Genomic DNA, 24845 nt, shown 5'->3' on the forward strand with positions numbered 1-24845 from the left:
AATTATTCCCATTGATTCTATTAATTGATTAATGCAAATTCGTCTTACCTGAGTAAAAATTGGGACAAATTAATCGAGTAAAGCGGGGTTTACCTGTATACCTGATGGAGTTTTTCTATATTGGTGAAGCCAAACATGGATTGGGTGACCACTTTGCCAGAACCTTATGCTTGATTTTTAAATTTAAATTTTGACAAATGGCATGATAAAAGGCACTTTCAGCCCACAAGTCAGGCCACCCAATTACACCCAATTGACCTACAAGCCCATGTACGTTTTGAAGATGGGAAGAAACCAGAGCAACCTGAAGAAACCCCATAGGGAGAATGTACAAACTCCTTACAGACAATGCTGGATTCGAACCAATGTTGCTGGTGCTGTAATAGCATTACACTAACCGTGTCACCTTATGGGTCTAAACTTGAGCTTCCTGTTGCCAAGCATTTTAACCCCACTAACTCTTCCTACAGTGAAACATCTGACCTCAGCCTTATCCACTATCAGGGCGAGGCCAGAGTAAACTTGAGGAGCAACATACCACATTCTTAAAACTTTAAATCTAACAGCATGAACAATGATTTTTCTAATTTTAGGTGTCCTACCCATCTGATTCCTGTTTCCATTTCTTCTTTACTTTCTACTGTATTTTATATTAAAAAAACGTACTAACTTTCCTTTCTCCCTCTGCTTCCTAATGGTTTCTCCCTCAACCTGCCTCTCCATTTCCCACACGATCTGCCCTATACTCCATCATGAATGGATTCCCCACCCCGATTTTCTTTTCACCTTTATATATGTAATTTCACCTTTTTGATCTTAGTCTTGATAAAAAGTTCAAGCCAAAAATGATGAATGACCATTTCCACCCTGTAATATTACAAATTAATTCTTAATTGCTCTTCTCCGCTCCTCTAGGAATTTAGAAGGCACCTTTCTTTTGAATTCTAAGTGTAACTGTATAATTAAGTTGAGTAAAGCTTGGAAAGCAACCACAAAGTTTTTCATTCTCACAACAATTTACTCAACTTAAGTGTCAAGCACTCAGACATCGACCCCAGCTCGCTAACAGCTGCCAAGGATTTGCAAAACTAGCATATGATTTCCATGAACTACGGTGACGACGATGGGGACAAGATACCAAAAAAGTACAGAACACTATTAGGCTGTGCGAGTTGCAATGTTTTTAAATACATAGAAGGATGTGAAAGTTTTGACTCAGCTATCTCTAAGATGAACAGTTTATATGTGAAGACTCCGAATGAGGTTTTGTCCAGACATTTATTGGCTACCAGGCGGCAGAAGTCAGTAAAATCATTAGATGATTTCTTCTGGAGTTGGAAAACTTAAAAAATAAACTGTAATTTTCGAGATCATAGTGTGGATAAGTGTGGAAACGAGGCAATGCATAAAGTGTTCATCGCTGGCATTGCCACATCTACAATACACCAGCATCTCTTAGAAAACAAAACAATGGACTTGCAGACTGCTACTGTGTTAGATGTAGCTCAATGCAAAAATGATGCACACTACCCAGCGGCCCACACAGCTGCAGTAGTGATCCCCGAACCACCACAAGTACCGCAGATATGTGAGAAGGATTCTTTAGCAGAGCTGCATGATAACCTTCCAGTTGCTCTTGGGAAACCAGCTGTAGCTGCCACTTATAACACAAAATGGAAAAGTTTCTTCTGTGGTTTCTCTTACCATTCACGTGATAACTGTCCAGCATGTGAGGTTACTTGTTATAAATGTGCCAAGAAGGGATATTATGCCCGGGTATGCGAATCCAAGGCCTCACCAAGCTCAGTGGCAAAGACTATCAATTCTCAGGTAGTGGCTACACTTACTAATGTACCACAAGGACTCGCACAAGCTAGAACCTTTGTGACTGTGAAAGGTAAAAGGTTAAGTGCTCTGTTGGATTCACAAAGCACTGATAGTTAATATCAATGAGAAAGTCACACAGGAACTAAAACTAAAGGTTCAGCCATCCAATAAAGACATTACTATGGCTCAAAGAACTAAACACAAGGATATGTTGATCTAACTCTTAGCCTTAATAGCCAGCCATACGCTGCCACGACTTGGTGGATTGAAGGACCTATGTTCTAACTTCATACTTGGCCAGGATTTCCAGCATCAGTATCTGTGTGTGAAATTTGAATATGGAGGACCCTTGTCTGAGCCAATGGAGCTGATCATTACTGTACACTGACAGCAGCAACAATAGAAGAGCCATCCCTTTTCCCAAACTTCTCTCTGAGCTGTAAACCAATTGCTGCCAAATCAAGACACTTTTGCAAAAATGATCAGAACTTCATTGTAGAAGAAATTTGCTAATTACTTTCAGAAGGCATAATTGAGATGTGCATATCACCAAGTGGTAGTGGTGAAGAATCCTACTCACTGACACAAGAAGTGAATGTGTGTGGATGATTTGCAGATAATCAATCAATACACGGAATTGGATGCTTACCCCTTGCCAAGAATTGATGAAATGGAGAACGAATTTGCGAAATATAGTGTGTTCTTTACCTTTAACCTGAAAAGCCGCTACCACCAAGTGTCACTGAAGGAGTCTGATTTGAAGTATACAGCTTTTGAAGCCAATGGGCGTTTATACCAATTTTGTAGGATTGCATTTGGAGTCACTGGCTTCCACTGAGCAATGGACAAGTTAGTTAAAGAAGAAAAACTGCAAGGTGCCTTCCCTTACCTTGATAATATCACTATTGTTGGACATACACAAGAGGGACAAGATCAAAATCTAAAGAAATTCCTAAAGACCATCAGTCGGAGGCACCTAACACTTTATGATTTAAGGACTGTGGAGTCTGTGAATTTCATTAATGTCCTTGGATACTGTGTGGAGAATAATTTCATTAAGCCAGATCCTGAGAGACTTTGCCCACTACAAGAGCTATCTCCACCAGAAAATTTGCAGTCCTTAAAAAGGTTACTTGGGATGGTTGCTTGGTTTGCCAAATGGATTCATTGGTTTTCTAACAAGATTCAACCGATAGTAAATACAGAGAAGTTTCCAATGGAGGAAAAGGCCCTGAATGCCTTTAACTTACTAGAGAGAGAGAGAGAGAGAGAGAGAGAGAGAGAGAGAGAGAGAGAGAGAGAGAGAGAGTTGGAGGAAGCCACCCTGCACTCGGAGGATGAAAATTTATCCTTTGAGGTAGAGTGCAATGCATCTGATGTGGCTATTTCTGCTGTCCTTAACCAAGGAGGATGGCATGTTGCATTCATGTCAAAGATGCTACAAGGAAGTGAACTGCACTACCACATTGTAGAGAAATAAGTGACTGCCATCATTGAGGCAGTGCTCAAATGAAGCCACTACCTGGCATGACGCCACTTTAGCTTGGTTACTGATCAGAGAGGTTTTTATGTTTGACAGTAAAAAGCATTCAAAGATAAAGACTGCAAAGATTCAAGAATGGAGGTTGAAACTTGCAGCATTTTGTTTACACAATGAAATACCGTCCTGGGAAAGAGAATGACGCATTTAGTCAGGCGTACACTTGTTCAGCCTTTACTACCTCTACATTCACTGACATTCACAACAGACTTTGTCATCCAGGAATAACTCGGCTGCTGCAATTTGGTTTTTTTTTAAGACTTTATTTAAAATTTTATAACATGAATACAATAAAGAATTACATTTAAAGAAAAATAGAAAAAAAATTAAAAAGGTATTAAAAAATTAAAAAGGTATGGCTGCTGCATTTTGTTAGAGCAAAGTATCTCCCTTTTCCTCAGATGTCAAGAAGACTTGTGCTTCATGCAGGGTCTGTGCTGAATTAAGGCTTCAGTTCGCTGCTGCATTTTGTTAGAGCAAAGTATCTCCCTTTTCCTCAGATGTCAAGAAGACTTGTGCTTCATGCAGGGTCTGTGCTGAATTAAGGCTTCAGTTCGACCACCCACTAGGAGGAAATCTTATCAAAACAACAAAACCTATGGCATGGCTTAGTATTGATTACAAAGGACCCTTGCCTATAGCTTAGCACACACATGTCAAACTCTGGCCCGCGGGCCAAATTTGGCCCGCGTTATAATTATATTTGGCCTGCAAGATCAGATTAAATATATATTAGAGTTGGCCCGCTGGCCGCCGCGCCAGTATATCGCATGCACACTGAAGGTGAAAATGAAGTCGCCGGAGGTGTGGAGGGATCTCAGAGTCCCAAATCCCGGGGATCAGAGCGCCGCACTCAGCCCACCCGGCTCCCGGCCACACAGACGCGGCTGGAGTTGGGGACCATCCTCGCTGGGTCTGCGCTTCAGCGGCGACGCCAGACCGAACGTCTCGTTGGCGATGCCTTCCCCCTCGCTCCGTGCGCGGCGGACCCTTTTGTTGGAGACGAGCCCGGCGCAGTGAGATCGCAATTTAATCCCTCTCCAACCATGGGAGGGGGGGTGGGAGCAACGCGCTCTTCTCAGCCAATTCCTCCACCGCCCCAGACGCCGGCGTTTCAACGGGGGGTTCGGGTGCCTTCGTCAGGCGACCGACCTGTTGGTCCAAGACAAGGGGAGAGCGTACAAACTCCACACAGACAGCACCTGAATTCGGGTGAACGTGGAGCTGCGACCCCACATTCCACATCAGGACTGTGTGTAAGATTGGGAGCAGTGAGACGGAAGCTTATTTTGTTCCTGTGATTTAAGCCTTTCTTGGGGTGGGTGGGGGGGGTCCTTCTCTGACCACTTGCCTAACAATGAACCTAATCAGATGTGGAGTTACCACAATACAACAGTTCTCAACCTTTTTCTTTCCACTCGCGTCCCTGTGCCATTGGTGCTCTGTGATTAGTAAGGGATTGCTTAAGGTGGTCTGTGGGTGGAAAGAAAAAGTTTGAAGACCACTGCTTTAATCATCTCTCATTGACTCGTCATGTGCACAGTTTCAGGCGCTAAAGGAAATGGGCCAATGACAATGAAAGAGTTTATCCAAAACTATTATTAAACATTTATTTTAATAAGAAAAAGTTTAACATTACATATGTTGAAAGAAGAGAAAACATGCAGATGTTGTTGAAAATTTTCAATAAATATTTAGTTCGGCCCTCGACTTAGTCCAAGTTTTTAATTTTGGCCCTCCGTGAATTTGAGTTTGACACCCTGGCTTAGCGTAACCTATATCTACTTACAGTAGTTGATGAATACTTACTAACTTTGCCTTTCTATGTCCCAATATGCATAGTAGAACAGTGATCAGATGCCTGGATCTGCTATTTAGCCTATGCATACACTCTGATCAAGGCACCACCTTCATGTCTGAAAGATTAATTCTCTCAGAATGGGGTTGCCACAAGTCATACTACCCCATACCACCCTATCAGGAATGGACAGGTAGAGATGTTTAACAGTATCATATGGAAGCCAATCTATTTGGCTCCTAGATCATATAACCTGCCCGAGAAGTACTGGGAACTGGTGCTTCCTGAGGTAATACACTCCCAAAGACTGCTGTTGTGTACAGCAACAAATACTACCCATGAACATTTTTTTGCATTTCAACGCTACTATTCCCTTGGAAATTCACTGTCCTCCTGGCTAATGATCCCTGGACCCATACTACTAAGATATGCGAGGAGTAACAAGAACAAACCACTTGCAGATCAAGTTAAACTCTTTCACAGTAATCCAATACATGCAAATATCAGGTACCCAGATGGACCCAAGTCTATTGTGTCTGTTCGTGACTTGGCACCTTGTCCAGAAGCCCAGGCAATCCCCACATCTTCTATTGTGGAAAAAGAAAAAAAGGAATCTGATGGTGCCATTACTGAAGGAGGAGGAGGAAGATATAACATGCCATAGTGTGGAGTCAATGAAACAGTAGCTCTACAAGAACTAAGGAGATCTGGTCATGTTCCAAAACCTCCCAATCAATATGGATGGGAGTAGTCCCGTAAAGTGTTGCTTGATACTGCTAGTGCTTTTTTTTTTAAGGAGAGAAGAATGTAATATAACAAAGTTATTCTTAATTGTTCTTCTCCGCTCCTCTAGGAATTTAAAAGGCACCTTTCTTTTGAATTCTAACTGTAACTGTACAATTAAGTTGAGTAAAGCTTGGAAAGCAGCCAAGTTTTTCATTCTCACAATAAAATCTTTCATGCTATTTGACCTGCATTTCTTTTTCTGCATCATACTCATTTTGTTCTTTATAAAAAGATCTTACCTGTTTGTTCAGGGCTTGTCTTACAGTGGTACTTCTTCCAATTTCTTTTTTGATTTGCAGAGGTTTGCAGTCATACTTACAATCCAATATTATATTCAGAGAAACATACATATCGGTTATGTAAATATGCCTCAATAGCCTTAATAATTATTTTTAATATAATAAATATTTTTCAGTGTATTCTCCATGTGGTTTGACTAACATTAATTAACCCACATACTTTAATTTACTATTATTTAAAAACAGGAGGTATTCTAATTGTAGTTAATATACTCTTTATGTTCCTGGAATTCTCTGAAGGCAAGGTTCCAAGCATGATTGCATGGGTACTTATAACTGACAGCATGGGCCTTTAAAATATCACATGATTATTAGCCTGCAAAAAAAAATAGCAGCTAAATAAATGAGAACCTAGTGTATTACACACTAAGACACTAGATATATTATTTTCTCATTATTTCATGTAAACATCGATTCAATTCAAGTTGGTCAAAAATACAAATGTAGAATTAACTATGGAATCACTGGTTGTAATTCCGAACGCAAAATGTGAAGGAGAAAACATCACTTTGTGGTCGGTGTGCTGTGTAACAAATGAGAGATAAAAACCATACAGAAACTGAGTGAGTTGAACCAACCAACTGACTTTACTGGAACTCTCCAAGAGCTTGTCAGCACCACTCCCATGATCTTTTTCAGCCCCTCCCACCGTGACCATTGTGATGTCACCCCAGTGCGAGCATACACCCCCATGGCCGTGAAGTCCTGGACATGGGGAACTGGGTACTGGTCAGCTTTCATGGCATTGTTGAGCCAACAGCAGTCCCCACAAAGTCTCTATTCTCCAGAAGACTTTGGCACCATGTAAAGAGGAGAGACCCACAGGCTGCCCGGGCACCGCATGATTCCCATCTCCTCAATCTTCCTGAATTGTTCCTTGGTGAGCCATAGCTTGTCAGAAGGAAGCCTGCATGTTTTGGCGTGTAGCAGCAGTTCCTGCTTGGGGATATGGTACTGGACGTCATGTTTTGAGACTGCGGTGAGAACTGTGGCATTATAATGGCCGGGAATCCTGTCAGGATTTTGAGTCGAGGTGGGGTACCAGGAACTTGGCTTCTCGAAGGGTGAAGATCTGGAAGGTTCAGGAATTGATCAGACAGCACCCTTTCAGGTCCACCAGGAGGCAGTGGGCTCTAAGGAAGTCTGAGCCCCATATGGGGCTGAGACATGTCAGCCAAACTGAAAGTCCAGGTAAAATGGCAGGAGCTGAATTCAAGTGGGATGGTCCGCACCCTGTATGTGCGTATGCTGCTATTGTTGGTGGTGGTGAGGGACGGTCCTGACTTCCTGGCACAGGTGTCTTGGTTTGAGGTAATGCCGCCCCGAGTACTGGTCTCACAGATAAAGGAGGCTGACTCGGCAGCCAACTATCATAGCCATTACTGACGACCAACCCTGGTGTTTCCCAGATGGGAGTGAAATGGATGGCAGCAGCAGGCTCCAGACCCCATTTCTGATGTTAGTAACTCCACCGCTCTGAGTATGAGTCTCTACCTGCTGCAGCTGTCGCTAACCTCCTCAGTGGAGTGTGAGAGAAGAGTTGCTGGGAATAATGCAGCGACTAAGTCAATGGACACCCTGCCCTATTCCTTGGCGTGCCACAGGACATCCATACGGGCTGCTAATCTGTGTAGGTTGCTGAAGTAATCATCCTCGTGGAGTAGGCAGATGTCTTCCGGCATCTGTTCAAGAATTATATGCTTGAACAGTATCCAGGGCCTATGGCCATCCATTAATGCCAGCATAGCATTCATAAGGACAGCTGGAATGCAGTCGCCCAGGCCATCCATGTGGAGTGGCCGTGCCGCTCGTCGCAGTGGGAAAGGCCGAAGTTGTGGATAAGGAGTGTCTCAATTGCCTCATACCTGTCGGCAACTGGCAGCTGATGTAAGAAGTTGATGATTTGTCCAGCAGTCTCCTAGTTGAGCAAATTGACCATGTAGTAATAGCTTGTGGAGTCTGTGATGATCTGCCTGACCTGAAACTGGGCCTTAGCCAGTTTGAACCAGATGAACAGCTGGGAGCTCCAAAAGAACGGCAGCTTCAGCGAGACTGCGTTCTGTGCACTAGGGTCATTCATCATGGGGACTGCCGGGGTCACCACTGTGGTCGGTGTGCTGTGCAGAAAAGGAAAGAAAAAACCCACACAGAAGCTGTGAGTTGAACCAACCGACTGACTTTATTGTAACTCTCTTGAGCTTATCAGCACCACTCCCATGTTCTTTTCGGCCCTTCCCACCGGGACCATTATGAGGTCAGCCCAGTGCGAGCCTGCACCTCCATGAGCTGGTTTACTTGTGGATCAGTGCAGCTCGCTACAACTTGACAGAATAACGATAGATGAGAGAAATACAAGCAAATGCACAGTGTGCATTAAGAACTGGAATGGTTTGTGATAGGAACACTACCTACCACTTCAATAAGAGTTATGAATGACATTAACATCCAAAATACCCCACTGTAGCGGTGTGAGCAGTGGAAGAAACACAGCCACCACGTTGAGGGTCGTTAACGACTCTTTTTATTCAAATTCAGCACGTCTCTTTAAGGGCAGCATGAGCTCAGTCACCTGGTACATTGTGACATCATAATCGCTGCCCAGGGTGGGCGCTGGAAGGGATGCTGGAGTCGGAGAGAAACCTCTGACGACGCCATTTCCCCATGACTGCCCCACCACGTTGTGATACAAATGGGGCCGGTTCTCCATGAGGATGTGTGCTGCCACACCACCTTGATTTTTCATAGGACTATGTTACTCAGAACTTAACTGCATCATCCACATCAGCAATATGGCAACCATACAATAAATGGCTGAAGTTAGTAGAGACTACTCAACAATAAGTGGGTCACCTCCTTTTGTCATTCTTATCATTTTCTCCTTCACTTAATTCCTTGAGCAATTTGCCAGATTCAAAACAAATGTGATAAAATACTGACTACCGTCTGGACATAAAAGAGCTTGAAACCTATTTCAATGGTCAATAACCAATCCATTCTCCATTGGCATGTGATAATGTTAAGTTTATTGTCCAACGTATAAATCCACCAAAATTCTTGCCTGTTGCAGCTGACAGGAAATTTGATTTTTTTTAAAAAAAGCAACTACAAAAATAACTAAATCTGCAACAGCATTCTTAATTAAATTAAAAGGAGACAATAAATACAAAAAAAGATAATATTCAGTTATTCTAGTGCAAAAAAGTGACAGCAAAGGTGCAGACAAACTTTCTGTGATGTCAGAATCTGAGTCCATGATTAGTGTTACAAGAGGAGGTTCAAGAGCCTAGTAGCTGTTGCAAAGAAAGTGTTCTTAAAATCCAGATGTGCTGGTTTTCAGGCTTCTGTACCATCTGCCTGAAGCTAGCAGTAAGAAGAGATTGTGACAGGGGATGGGGCTTCTTCATGACGTTGGGTGCTTTCTTGAGGCAGAGCCTCCCATGGATGCATTTTATGTATGAGAGGTCAGAGACTGTGATGCACCTGGTTATTTGTTACCTTCTACAGCCTTCTGTGCTCATGGGCAGACAGATAAATGACTAAAAGCAGGCTGTGATTGAACCTGTCAGTATACTTTCTCCAGTGCAACTGCAGAAGTTTGATAGTATTTGACAACATGCCAAATCTTCTTGTACTCCTTAAAAGTACATGTTGGTGTTCTTTCTTCAACGTTGCCTCAATGTGCTGGCTCAAAAAGAGGTTGTCCAAGATAATGAACTCCCAGGAACTTGAGATTCTAATTCACTCCACCTCCATCCCATCAATGCAGAGATGTGGTCTTTCAGCTTCTTGGCCTTGGTGATGTTGAGAGTAAGATTGTTCTGGCACCACCCGACTTGATTCTTGATTTCCCTTTTGTGCTCTGACTTAACATTTCCAGTTATTCACCAATTTGCTGGTGCCAGCAAATTTGTAGATCGAGTTGAAGGCAAACTTTGCAAGATGCTCAGTAGAGGGCCAAGCACACAGCCTTGGAGTACCTTGCTACCTCTTCCATGTGTACAATGTCAACCTCACTGTGGCACAACTATTAGATGCACTCTATCACAATACCAGTGACTCAGGTTCACTCCTTAGCTTGGGTGCTGTCTGTGTGGAATTTAAGTAAAATATCATACTGATTTTTGTAACACCATGCTATCAATATAAAAAAATAGGTACTACAGAAACTCTGTAATTCAGCCATAATTAGTAGCAATCTAATGCAAAAAAAAAGTCAAACTAAATAAATTTTATGCAGAACCTATATCCACATAATTGTTTCCAAGAGTTCTGAAAAAAGGAACCTTGTAGATGACAAAGATCTGTTTAATCCATTTGATGATACTTGCCACATCTCCAAATTAGTCAAAATGTTGATCAAGTGAAATTAATTCCATATATTGGATTCTCTTGATTTCTTCGAAGTATAGGTAGTCCAGCGTCACCAACAGCAAACATAAGTAAATGTATGATAGCCAAGAATGAGTGGTGAAGACTAGAAGTTCTTCGCTGACCTTGAAGAATCAGCCCACAAAAATTAAGTGAGTTTTTTTGTGGCAAGGATTTTCTTTACACCACATCTAGCACAATGAATCATTCAGCAATCTAACAAGATAGGAAAACACATGCACAGAATATATCAGGCACAATGGTTAAACCGACATTGTAAATAGTTCACAACATTAAAGATAGTTAAGATTGAAATGTTTTTTTTAAAGTGAAAAATAAACACACAATTTAAAAATATTTACCAAGAAAGAATTTCTTCTTGGGTTATTAGGACAAAACATAATTTAAATTCACATATGCTCATGTGATAAAACAACATTTTTCAAGAGTTTATTCAAATAAAAATATTTGTCACTGTGGATTACTAATTTCTGATGACCATACTCGAGACATTTTCAAAACAGCCCACCTCAGTGAAGGAACAGAGAATGGCAGTCAGCAATTTCTGCATTTCTGTATTTAACAATGGCAAAATCAAGAACTGGCCTCAGTGAACTGAACATAAAAGTGTAATACAGGTACAGTACTCCTTATCCAAATACTGAAAGCTGAAAAGATCAGATATCTGAAACTCTTTTTGTCCGTGGTCCCATAAGGTAATACGTAATAGTGTTCAGAAATCCCGATAGGAGAACAGGATGTAGTGGATGCAAGTAGTACATTATGGAGTGTAGATTTTACAATATATGTCTACTTCAGTTAATTTGTACATATGTAAATATTTGTATTGTAATGTCAATGCATGTATCTTTAAGTCTGAGTGAATGAGTGCACTTTTAAAAATGGTGTTCCAAAATCTGAAAAAAATCCAAAATCTAAAACACTTCTGGTCACATGTATTTCGAATAAGAGGTAGTCTACCTGTACCTAATTATTGACACATCAAAACAGAGTAAACAGCATTCTTCTATCACATTTTTGCCATATTCTTTTAGCATCTTCCTACCAATTGCATGAAAGCACCAAAATCCAAGACTGCCTACTTCAATGTATAATACTAGTTTGCAAAGCAAACAGTTTGCTATGATGTAATGCTAACATCCTTAGGTAGGCATCAGTTTAAGTGTACTGAAATATTAAACAATTGAACAGAAGCAAGAAAGACAAATAAAAATTATAACACAGCAAATCACAGTTAATCACAAATTTTCTTCGACCGTGCTAAAATTGCCACGTGGAAGTTGCCAAAACAACTAATTTGTACATTTAGTTTTCTCTACTAGAAACTACTGAGTTGAAGGGAATGGCACTAGAGAATATGGAAGGAAAGAAAAGGTTTTTCACCAATATACCAGTCTACATCAGTAAACAGAACAATAACATAACACTTTAAGGCTAGTATCTGAAGATGCACAGCATTCCTAACAAGATGCACAAGTTGGAGACACTAGAGATGACAATCCAGAGCAAAACACAATCTGCTTGAGGTACTCAGTGGTTAAGCAGCATCAGTGACAGGAAAACAATCATAATTTGGGGTCACAATCCTTCATCAAGACGAGCGAGTTAATAAGATGGAGGAGTTGGCTGCATAAAAATAACTGGTATGATCTGCTGGCCATCACAAAGATGAGGCTTATTCAGTGACTGAAGGGGACTCTCTTTTTGCTTTTCTTTCTATGACTGTAAGTGGTGCTGGGCAATTTCTGCTGATGGCGAATCCTTGTCTGCCTTACGGCAGACTAAATGCAATTTTGTGTAATGTTACATTTGTTGTGGCAATTAGTGAGACCTGGTTACAGGAGGGACAGGACTGGCAACTAAATATACCAGAAGACAATTGTTTTAGATGTGATAGAACAGGGGGTAAAAAAGGGGGAGAAGTTGCTCTGCTTGTTAAGGAGGACATTACTGCCGTGAGGTGGCACGATGGTTTGGAGGGATCATCCAGTGAGGTTGTTTGGGTGGAACTGAGGGGTGGAGGAGGCATGAGGGCACTAATAGGAGTGTATTTTTGACCACCAAATGGGCCAAGAAAATTGGAAGAACAAATTTGTAAGGAGATAGCATATATGTGTAATAAACATAAGGTAGTGATCATGGGAGATTTTAACTTCCCTCACATTGATTGGGATACTCATACAGTAAGAGGGCTGGATGGGCTAGAGTTTGTCAAATGTGTACAAGATAGTTTTCTTAATCAATACGTAGAGGAACCGACTCGGGACAATGTAATACTGGATCTCCTGTTAGGGAACGAGATAGGTCAGGTGTCTGAGGTTAATGTTGGAAAACAAATTGGGTCCAGTGATCACGACTCTATTAGTTTTAGGGAAGAGCAAAGAAGGGCCTAAAGTTAAGGTTCTGGATTGGAGAAAAGCAAATTTCGAAGGAATAAGAATGGATTTGGGGAGTATTGAGAGGGACATGATTTTTTCAGGAAAGGATGTAAATGAAAAATGGAGAATATTCAAAGAAGAAATTTTGAGAGTACAGAGTAGATATGTCCCAGTGAGGAGCAAAGGAAAGGCTGGAAGTCATAAGGAGCCTTGGTTTTCGAAGAATATTAGAAATTTGGTTAGGAGAAAGAGGGAGGTGTACAAGAGGAATAAACAGCAGGGTGCTGAGAAATTGAAAGAGGACTACAAGGAGTGTAGACAAAATCTTAAGAAAGAAATTAGAAAGGCCAAAAAGAGGCACGAAGAGGCTTTGGCAGGCAGAGTAAGAATAAATCGAAAGGGTTTCTATAGGTACATTAAAAGTAAAAGATTAGTGAGGGATAGAATTGGACCCCTTGTAGATAGGGAGGGTAGGCAAAGGAAAAGTCAGAGGAGATGGGGGAAATTTTAAATGATTTCTTTTCCTCAGTATTCACTAGGGAAAAAAATATTGTACCAGTTGAAGTAAAGAAAAATAGTGGGGAGGTCATGAATCATATAAGGATAACTGAGGATAGTGATGGAAGTGTTAAAAAAGATAAAGGTGGACAAATCTCTGGGTCCGGAAAAAGTATTCCTAAGGACACTCAGGGAGACTAGTGTACAGATAGTGGGGCCATTAACAGAGATATTTAGGATGTCACTGGTCACGGGGGTAGTGCCAGAGGATTGGAGGGTGGCTGTTTAAGAAAGGGTCCAGATGTAAGCCTGGAAATTATAGACCTGTGAGTCTGACGTCTGTGGTGGATAAGTTGATGGAAAGTGTTCTGAGGGATGGCATTTACAAATATTTGGAAGAACAGGGATTGATAGGTAGGAGTCAGCATGGTTTTGTCAGAGGTAGATCATGCTTAACAAACCTTATAGAGTTTTTTGAGGGGGTTACAAAAAAGATTGATGAAGGGAAGGCTGTGGATGTTGTCTATTTAGACTTTAGTAAAGCTTTTGACAAAGTTCCCCACAGGAGGTTAGGAAAAAAGGTGGAGGCATTAGGTATAAATAAGGAGGTAGTGAAATTGATTCAGCAATTGTTGGATGGGAGGTGTCAGAGAGGAGTGGTAGAAAATTGTTTGTCAAATTGGAGGCCGGTGACTAGTGGAGTTCCTCAGGGATCGGTCCTGGGTCCACTATTGTTTGTTATATATATTAACGATCTGGAAGAAAGGGTGGTCAATTGGATAAGAAAGTTTGAAGATGATACAAAGATTGGTGGTATTGTGGACAGTGAGGAAGATTACCGTAGCTTAAAAAGAGATATAGGAAAGCTAGAGGAGTGGGCTGAGAAATGGCTGATGGAATTTAATACAGATAAGTGTGAAGTGTTGCATTTTGGAAAAGCAAATCTAAATAGGTCATATACATTGAATGGTAGACAATTGAGGAGTGCAGAGCAACAAAGGGATTAAGGAGTTATGGTAAATAGTACCCTCAAAGTTGATACTCAGGTAGATAGAGCAGTGAAGAAGGCATTTGGAATGATGGCATTCATAAATCGGAGTATTGAATTCAAGAGTTGGGATGTTATGATGAAATTGTTCAAACCATTGGTGAGGCCAAATTTGGAATACTGTGCAGTTTTGGTCACCAAATTATAGGAAGGATATAAACAAAAGAGAGAGTGCAGAGAAGGTTCATGAGAATGTTGACAGGATGTCAGGGTTTGAGTTACAGAGAAAGGTTGAGCAGCCTGGGGCTTTTTTATCTGGAGCGTAGAAGATTGAGGGGGGATTTGATGGAGGTGTTCAAGATTTTAAAAGGGATAGAGTCAACGTGGATAGGCTTTTTCAATTAAGAGTAGGGGATATTCAAACCAGAGGCCATGGTTTGAGATTGAAGGGGGAAAATTATAAGGGGAATATGAGGGGAAATTTGGTGATGTGAAATAAGCTTCCGGCGGAGGTGGTTGAAGCAGGGACGTTATTTACATTTAAAGAAAGACTGTATAATTACATGGAGGGGAGAGGATTGGAGGGGTATGGACCAGGTGCTGGTCAGTGGGACTAGGAGGGTGGGGATTTGTTCCGGCATGAACTAGTAGGGCCAAATTGGCCTGTTCTGTGCTGTATATGGTTATATGGTTTTTTGACATGACAATAAGAGAAGAGAGGTTATCCTGGCACCACACCAAACTTTCCATCCCTTCCCTGTATTTTGTCATTATATCCAACCTACTACTACTATAGTGCCATCAGCAAATTTGAAGATGGAGTTGGAGCAGTACTTAGCTGTACAGTTGTGGGTGGAGAGGGAGTGTAGTAGGGGACTGAGTAGACATCCTTAAGGAGCACTGGTGTTGAATGTGATCAAGATATTGTTATCCATCTTTACTGACCGTGGTCTTTTAAGACAGAAATCAAGGATTCATTTACAGAGCGTTTGCAGAGGCCTAGATCCTGAAGATTAGGTGAGAAATTGTGTAAAACAGTACCTATTAGCAGTTTAACCATGCCTCTCTTTCTTTGGCTTGGCTTCGCGGACGAAGATTTATGGAGGGGGTAAATGTCCACGTCAGCTGCAGGCTCGTTTTTGGCTGACAAGTCCGATGCGGGACAGGCAGACACGGTTGCAGCGGTTGCAGGGGAAAATTGGTGGGTTGGGGTTGGGTGTTGGGTTTTTCCTCCTTTGCCTTTTGTCAGTGAGGTGGGCTCTGCGGTCTTCTTCAAAGGAGGTTGCTGCCCGCCAAACTGTGAGGCACCAAGATGCACGGTTTGAGGCCCACTGGCGGTGGTCAATGTGGCAGGCACCAAGAGATTTCTTTAGGCAATCCTTGTACCTCTTCTTTGGTGCACCTCTGTCACGGTGGCCAGTGGAGAGCTCGCCATAGAACACGACCTTGGGAAGGCGATGGTCCTCCATTCTGGAGATGTGACCCACCCAGCGCAGCTGGATCTTCAGCAGCGTGGACTCGATGCTGTCGGCCTCTGCCATCTCGAGTACTTCGACGTTAGGGATGAAGGCGCTCCAATGAATGTTGAGGATGGAGTGGAGACAGTGCTGATGGAAGCGTTCTAGGAGCCGTAGGTGATGCCGGTGGAGGACCCATGATTCAGAGCTGAACAGGAGCGTGGGTATGACAACGGCTCTGTATACGCTTATCTTTGTGAGGTTTTTCAGTTGGTTGTTTTTCCAGACTCTTTTGTGTAGTCTTCCAAAGGTGCTATTTGCCTTGGCGAGTCTGTTGTCTATCTCGTTGTCGATCCTTGCATCTGATGAAATGGTGCAGCCAAGATAGGTAAACTGGTTGACCGTTTTGAGTTTTGTGTGCCCGATGGAGATGTGGGGGGGCTGGTAGTCAAGGTGGGGAGCTGGCTGATTGAGGACCTTAGTTTTCTTCAGGCTGACTTCCAGGCCAAACATTTAAGACGCTGTTTACATCTGGTACCGCACAGATGGCAGTCTCTTCAATCTGAGGCGCCTGCAAGCTTACACCAAGACACAAGAGAAACTTGTCCGTGAACTACTCTTTGCAGACGATGCCGCTTTAGTTGCCCATTCAGTTTAACCATGCATTGTGTACATAACAGTAGTGATTTACCCATACAATGGCTGCAGAGGAATGGACAGCACTGTTCTGATTACTACCAGCTGAGCTGATTAAGGCTGAGGTGCTCAAGACTGATGCAGGACATGCCTGCAGCATGAGGTAGCTGAGAACCCCTAATCAAGGGTATCTGGCCGAAATATGCAAGCATACATGGCAATTGATATATAAGCAGCAGTCCTGAACCTTCTCACTTGATTATAGATATCTAAGCTTTCTAAGCAAGACTCTATATCAACTGAGCAACATGCTTGTGAATAAAGTGTGTGGTTCGAAGTTCATTGAGTCTGAAGTTATTCACTAGGTCTAAACTGAGAAAAGGAGAAAGCTCCACATGGGAATGTGTTTGCTGGGGATTAGGATACTAAAGGCAGAGCTGTAGTCCAGTACAGTAGTCTAACATAGGTGTCCAGGGCAACCAGGAGTTCCAAGATCAAGTGAAGAATCAAGGGAGATGGTATCTACCACTGTGTTTGACCAGAAGGCAAAATGAAGTAGGTTGAAGCTGGCTGGTAGACTGGAACTGATATGACCCATAACAAACCTCCAAAAGACTTCATGAGGATGACTGTAAAAGCCACCGGCAGTCATTTAGGCCCATTTTTATGTTCTTTTTCAGTCCTAGTATGATGGTGGAATTCATGAAGCAAATGGGGACTGTGGCCTATTGAAAGATATCTGTGAATACATCAGCCATTTGATCTGTGCACGCTCTCAGGACATGTCCCAGTGCTCCATCTGGACCAGTCACTTTCTGAAGATTCACCCACCAAAAGGGCACCCTGATTTCAGCAGCAGTGACCTGCTTGCAACATTACTTGTAATAGTTGATGGGCATGTCAGCTTTTCTGCTGGTTCCCCGATCAAAGCAAGCATAGAACTTGTTTAACTCATTGGGGAGTGTTACACTGTTGAATGCAAATGCTGCTCAGTTTGGTTTGCCCTGCCTCAGTCACCATGTGTCCATGATTTTCTCTTGGGCCTTGAGCTAGGTGAGGTACTGTCTCTTGGCTTCCCTGATGACTTTCAGGGATGATACCTGGATTTCTTGTAGAGGGCTGAGAGCCCTGACTTGAATGCTTCTAACATACCCTTCAAAGATGTGTCAACTTCCTGGTTCATCCATAGTGCTTGATTGGGGTATACCTTTATCATCTTCTTGGACATACAGACTTCTACACTTTTGCTGATGAAGGTGGTGATGGCAGCAGTGCATTCATTAAGGTGGTTTCCAATTTCTTGAATATAGGCTAGCCTACTGACTCTTTCAAATAATTCTTGTACCAATTCAGTTTTAAATATATCAAAAGGACTAGAAAGGTCACAAAGTAATAAATAATCATAGGAAAATAAGAATTATTAATATTAAATCTGTAACAGTTGTCTCCTATAATAATTATTTTCAGCTGATGCCAGAAACCAGAAGGGGAGCGCTAGCTTGTGCATGATTCTAATCTAACATGTGAACATTAATATTTAGAAACCCCAGTTCAACATTATGTGACAGGTGAAGTGATTGGTTCCCTTTATAAGTTCTTAATCCATTGCCCACAAGTGGTTGTTCATTTGTTTTTCAGTTTGAAGTCATGTGATCAAACCTCCTGTCGATCAGCAGATTTCCCCTCTGCCTTTTCCCAAATGTGCACAAACCACAACACATCACCTCTTTCTATGTCTAACTTCTACCTCCACTATGTACATCTGTCATTCCCATCTGCCCAAGTGCGCGTTTGGCGTTTTGAAGGCAACTCACACTCATACATTCCCCATGGGCATGTCAGCTTTTCTGCTGGTTCCCAGATCGAAGCAAGCATAGAACTTGTTACACTGTTGAATGCAAATGCTGCTCGTTTTGGTCTGCCCTGCTGCAGTCACCATGATGTTCTCTTGGGCCTTGATCTCGGTGAAGTACTGGAACTTTTGGGAGGCTGGGGGGGGGGGGGGGGGGGTGTTGGGGCAGCATCCCCTCGCTGTGATGAAACGGACCTGCCCACCCTGAGAAATGCGTTGGATGAAGTGCCACCCTATTCGCACACCTCACTCCCACTCAAGCACCCACCAGCTCCATCCACTGACCAAGTGAACCCCCACCCACGCCGCCCCCCATGAAGCGAACTCAGAAGCAAGTTACGCCGGTTGCCGGATCGGGCTGGCTCCGGGCCTCCTCCTCTTACCGGACTGGCGGTCGCGTGCCTCGGTCTCCGGCTGGCGCCCGGCTGCCTCTCCTATCCGGCAGAAGAGGAGCAGCGGGACTACCATCACCATCACCATCGCTGAGGGTCAGAGGATAAAACTCTCCCCACCCTCGGCCGTCTCCGCCCAGCCGCTGCCGCACGACGACACCCCGGAAGCAATTAGCTCGGCCCGGAAGTGGTCTCGCCGTTTGGGTCCAACCAAGTGAAGGAACAATTTCGTTTAAAGAACAAAGGCGATAAATTGAAGGGAAATCCCCCCAAAGATTATTTAAAAAGAGCCCCTTCTCTTGCTGGAAATATACTATGATGCTGGAGAATTTAAAATAAAAACTTGTAACGTCTGTTCCCAGTGGCAGGGTCTCGCCAGACCAAGGTCAATATGCCAGCTGTGACAAATAACAAAAGAGGCTAAACAGGAGAGAGGAAATTATTAATATACAGCAGAATGCACCATTCTAAACTCTGACGGGTAAATAACTGAAGGAGAGACATTGGCAGATCTCTGATGGAAAGGTAAGGCAGTAACTTTCAATGTATTTTGCTGATTTGAGGGGGGGGGGGGGTGGAAGAGAAACTGAGCCAAATCATTTCATAATGTGCAATCCCCTTTCTACTCAGTGGATCAGTAAATAATCCCAAACGAGAGAATCAGAATGGGTGACGTGAATCAAAGCATTTTTTTGTCATCTCTGGTTGGGTGGCTTTTTATTCACAAAAGAACATTTTTAAAAAGCAGGGTTTCTGGCTCCTCGTGTCTGTAATTGGATCTAGCCATGGACTCAGCTCCACCATCCTGTCTTTTCTGCCTTAATTTCCCCACCATGCAAAAATCTAACTCGTAAATATTTGTAATGAGGCATACTATGACCATAAGACAAGCGCAGCCCATCCAGTGTGCCCCACAATTGAAGTCATGGCTGACACATCTTTCCTGTCTTCTCTTCATAACCTTTGACACCCTTACCAATCAACTGAGCAAGTGAAACACAGAAGTCTGCAGATGATGTGATTGTAGTAAACACGCACAGTAAATACTGGAGGAACTTAGCCAGTCTCACAGCGTCCCATAGGAGGTAAAGATATATTACCAATATTTTGGGCCTAACCCCTTCTTCAGGGCAGGTAGGTGTCCCAATAAAGACTGGGAGAGAGAGGGAAGAATGGGAATCCAGAACAAGCAAAAGGTTTTAATAGGATATAAGAGGAAAGGTGAGAATTGATTTTGGCTCTGTCAGAGAGAACCAACCAGAGGAAAGGAGACAGGGACAAAGATTGAGGTAGGAGTTTATAACAGAAACTGGAGGAGTCTACGTCAATGCCATCCAGCTAGAGGGTGCCCAGATGGAAGACGAGGTGTTGTTCGTCCAATTTGCTGGTGATCTCAGTCTTTCTTCTTTTCTTCTTTCTTTGGCTTGGCTTCGCGGACGAAGATTTATGGAGGGGGTAAAAAAGTCCACGTCAGCTGCAGGCTCGTTTGTGGCTGACCAGTCCGATGCGGGACAGGCAGACACGATTGCAGCGGTTGCAAGGGAAAATTGGTTGGTTGGGGTTGGGTGTTGGGTTTTTCCTCCTTTGCCTTTTGTCAGTGAGGTGGGCTCTGCGGTCTTCTTCAAAGGAGGCTGCTGCCCGCCAAACTGTGAGGCGCCAAGATGCACGGTTTGAGGCGTTATCAGCCCACTGGCGGTGGTCAATGTGGCAGGCACCAAGAGATTTCTTTAGGCAGTCCTTGTACCTTTTCTTTGGTGCACCTCTGTCACGGTGGCCAGTGGAGAGCTCGCCATATAATACGATCTTGGGAAGGCGATGGTCCTCCATTCTGGAGACGTGACCCATCCAGCGCAGCTGGATCTTCAGCAGCGTGGACTCGATGCTGTCGACCTCTGCCATCTCGAGTACCTCGACGTTAGGGGTGTGAGCGCTCCAATGGATGTTGAGGATGGAGCGGAGACAACGCTGGTGGAAGCGTTCTAGGAGCCGTAGGTGGTGCCGGTAGAGGACCCATGATTCGGAGCCGAACAGGAGTGTGGGTATGACAACGGCTCTGTATACGCTTATCTTTGTGAGGTTTTTCAGTTGGTTGTTTTTCCAGACTCTTTTGTGTAGTCTAGCAATGCATGAAACCACAGACGGACATGCCATCAAGGGATGAAATGGGGAATTGACATGGGTGGCCACTGGGAGGTCAACATCACTGCATTGGACAGAGCTGAAGAGCCCAGTCTGAAGACCTCCCAGTCTGTGCCCATATAGAGAGCACAAGTGATCACCTAGCAACTTCTGCTTTTTTTAAATATACCCAATGACTTGGTCTCAGCCATCTGCAGCAACAAATTCCACAGATTCACCACTATCTGACTGAAGTAATTTCTCATCTCTCTCCTAAAGTGAAGTCCTTTTATTCTGAGCCTGTGCCCTCTGGTCCTAGGCTTTCCCTCTACAGAGAACATCTTCTTCAATGAGATCCCCCCCTTATCCTTCTAAGATGCAGTGAGTACAGCCCCAGAGCCACCTAATACGCCTCATACATTAATCTGCTCATCCCTGCGATCATTCGTGAAAAACTCCTCTGGACTGTCTCCAAAGCTAGCACATCCTTCACAAGATATGGGGCCCAAAACCTAGTCCTCTCGAAATGAATGCCAACATTGTACATGCCTTCTTTATGACTGAGCTACTAGTTAACATGCCTGTTATCTGAAACAAAACCATTTTATTTCAACTCATTTTCAATGCATGCTATCAGACTTCTACTGATACCAGAAGCTCTGAACTTGTACACTCGTCTCTTAGGTGGGACCTTGTCAAATATCTTTAGAAATCTACAATTCATCATGTGACATTTGGACAGATAAAATGGATAGAAAGAATTTGGTCTAATTGTAGGCAAATAGAACTAACCCAAAATGCGAACTTAGTCAGCATGGCCATAGGGCCTATTCCATACTCAAAACCTCAATGACCATCTCTGCTTAATAGATCCTTGGAAGAACTCAAATAAATGTTGCACATGATTTACCTTTCATGAAATCATATTGACTTGCTCCCAGTATATTTAGCTTTGCTGAATGACTGATTAATTCTTCTTCAATTATTGACACATAGACAACAATAGATGTCAAACTGACAAATAGTTTTCCACCATTTGTCTTCCTTCATACAATCTAATTGTATCTTCCTTGAACTTCATGATTTTTTTAAAAAACATTCTATTAATGGTTTACTATCTCTGCTGCCACTTCCTTGGGTGCAAATCATTAGGTGTTGGTGATTTGTCTGCCTCAAGTCCCAAGAGCTTTTCCAATATTTAGTGTCCTGTGATTGAGAGTTTTACAAGTTCTTCCACACTTTCATCGATGAAATATTTGCAATGTCCTTCACAGTGAAGTGATGCAAAAAAAAATTGGTTTAACGTATCTGCCATTTAATTTTCACTTATAATTTTTCAGCTTCATTCTCCAGAGAAACTGTACTTTAGCCTGAGTGGACAACACATTAGCTGAATTTCACACTATGGCTAGAAATAAGGATCAGGTTTGGGATAAGTGACAATGGCACCTATTTATGGAAAAAAAACAGAAAAAAGTATTTTTTTTTGTTACTAGCTGACAGTTACTAGAGGCCTGAACTGAATTAAAACAAGACAGTTCCACCACAGCAAGTGAACAACTTGAATGCATGTTAAAAGGCATAGAAAATAGGACGTTGTGAGCTTTCCCCCATCTCGTAATACTTTTGCCTCGACCTCGTAAGGGCCTTCTCCATACCATTAGTCTAAAGAGTATTGTATCCCATTTCTTGTTTGTAAGAACTCTGTAGTGCTCCTGAAAATCCTTCTCTAATTGGGTAATATTTTTTTCCAATTTCTCCACCTCCCTCACATAATTTTTCTTGACAGTCTTTGTGTACCCAATTATCTGGCCCCTCAAGTATGCCTTAAGGGTGTCCCACAGAAAGAATTTATCTGTAGTAGAGGGAGTTGGTCTTACAAAACAGGGCAATTTCAGCTCTCATGAAAGTACAAAACTCCGGCTTAACAATAGACTGTTAAGATCCCACCTGTATCTCTGAAGGAGGGCTCTGGGCCCTCCTCCCTTTTCTGTTGCAGCCAGCCTTCCAGCTTCTCCTATCCTCATGGCTGTATCCCTTGCACAGCCGACTGCCGCTATTGCCGCCATAGTATTCACCCCACCGTACCTAGTCTCTGACTTGATGGCCCTCGCGATCACTGTCCCGGTCGACCTCCTCAGCATCCTCATCGAGTTCGCCATTCCCAAGCTCACACTGGCTCTACTTGAGCCTGCCACTCCGACTTGACTCACTGCCAGCAGACCCTGGCTGTTGGGGAGACCATTACTTGGCACGTGAACCCACGACCTGCGAGGGAGAGGCAGCCGTCCCATCCCCCTCGCTCCCACTCACCCTCTCCAAGGCTTTTACTGCCCTCACTGCCGGTCGGAACCATTCCTCCGCTCTCAGCACTGCCTCCCTGTGGAATTCCCATTGGTACGGAGGTCAGGAGGAGATGTACTTCGTCCTCGATGGCTCTTGAGTCAGCACCGCCATTACTCCCGATACGAGGCTCCTCTACTTGCCTCACATCCTTGTCGGGTTGCCCATTTCCTTGCTGTATTTTTGTTTTTTTTGTTGATTGAAATTTACTCATCCTCTTGTATTCAGACAGGATTTTTTCCTTTTTTATCCTGGATTTTAAATTTTTAATGCTGTTTTCTGGTCTAGGTCTGGGAGCTCTTAAGATCCGCAACCTCCTAGATTCTCACCATCATGTGACCTCGTTCTCTTCTAACCTCATCAATCTTGTCAGAACAGCAAACTCAATTGCAACTCAACTAGTTCCACATATTCTTCCTCTCTCCTGATTATGGCATCCCCACCTCCCCAGTTACATTGAGAATATTGCTTTTGAACCAGATTCTATTGCTCCTCCTGGCAATTCTTTTCAGATCTTAACCATTCACTACAATGCTATCTCTCGTGTTATTTTTGGCTGTAGTACCAGTCACTTTTATTCCATTTGCTCTAGTTCTGCTAATCAGGATAGTTTTTCTCTCTCCCATCTAGACCATTGCGACTTGCCAATCTCTACCACTAACCTTTTCCAAGGACAACCCCAGCTCCACTAATCTAACGACCTCATCCCTCTTTGCCAGCACATTGATGGAACGTTTTCTTTATCCTGTCCAAAACACCTCATCTCAGCTAACTTGTATTGTGTAGATGTCAACATAAGCAATGAGAAATGTGCAACTGTTAAAAAGTCCAAGATTTACCAGAGGCAGGTGGCATAGATATTATTCCAATAAGTACTTTTCATTTGTATTCAAGAAGTGAACATTAAGATACTGGAATGGGCTTGTAAACTGACAAAGTAGTAGTTTGGAAAGAATAATTGCATTTAATGTGGATAAATCAGACAGTCTAAATGGAATAAAAGAAAAGTGAAGAAAGCAAAGGTAGATATTCCAGATTATTGGTTATATTTTCATAAAGTATTTAGATGAGAGCAAAATCTTCTAAAACATAATCATTAAACATATTTCAGAGCCCATATGAACTTAACATTTTGCAATTAGATATGTACCCTACACAAAAAAATTTAGTTTTATACAATTTAAAATCAATTTTTAACAATGACAGTAAAACTTGTTATCCGGAATTCAAGCAACTGGGAACTTCCAACAACTGGCAATTTTTTTTTCCTCTGTTAAATGTGTCTCTTGTAAAAAAGCACTATCAATTTTCAATTTTTTAAAATACAAGCTAAAACATTTTTTCTTAATTTTACTATTAACCCCATTTATATAAAACTGTGGCAATTTTGTTATATCCGTGTATCCGCCGTATCTCAATAGACACGGGGGCCCTGCCCACACCCTCATGCTTTAGTAGGGTTTGGGGGCTTCCAGGCCCACATGCCACTATTATCCACAAGAGCCTTTTTAAGCATTTGTTGTATCTCATCACGGATAACTGGA

At 42.7% G+C, this 24845-nt stretch overlaps 1 protein-coding gene and 2 long non-coding RNA genes across 3 annotated transcripts in view; 1 reads left to right on the forward strand and 2 right to left on the reverse strand.

The window, feature by feature from the left end:
• adam17b (ADAM metallopeptidase domain 17b) overlaps positions 1–19015 on the reverse strand; it is a 70510-nt gene extending 51495 nt beyond the window's left edge. Inside the window, exon 1 of the mRNA XM_069886276.1 lies at positions 18832–19015. Within this exon, the coding sequence (XP_069742377.1) occupies positions 18832–18928 (97 nt within the window). The 5' untranslated portion in view covers positions 18929–19015. The remainder of the gene's footprint in view (positions 1–18831) is intronic.
• On the reverse strand, positions 8411–8757 carry LOC138736567 (uncharacterized). The gene is made up of 2 exons (XR_011340403.1): positions 8663–8757; positions 8411–8571 (listed from the first exon to the last, which is right to left on the reverse strand). It is a non-coding gene; the product is annotated as an uncharacterized lncRNA (long non-coding RNA).
• LOC138736566 (uncharacterized) overlaps positions 18860–24845 on the forward strand; it is a 30998-nt gene continuing 25012 nt past the window's right edge. The window contains exon 1 of the long non-coding RNA XR_011340402.1: positions 18860–19365. This is a non-coding gene — a long non-coding RNA (uncharacterized lncRNA). The remainder of the gene's footprint in view (positions 19366–24845) is intronic.

Source organism: Narcine bancroftii, chromosome 6, assembly GCF_036971445.1.
Source record: "Narcine bancroftii isolate sNarBan1 chromosome 6, sNarBan1.hap1, whole genome shotgun sequence".
In the NCBI taxonomy this organism is placed as follows: domain Eukaryota; kingdom Metazoa; phylum Chordata; class Chondrichthyes; order Torpediniformes; family Narcinidae; genus Narcine; species Narcine bancroftii.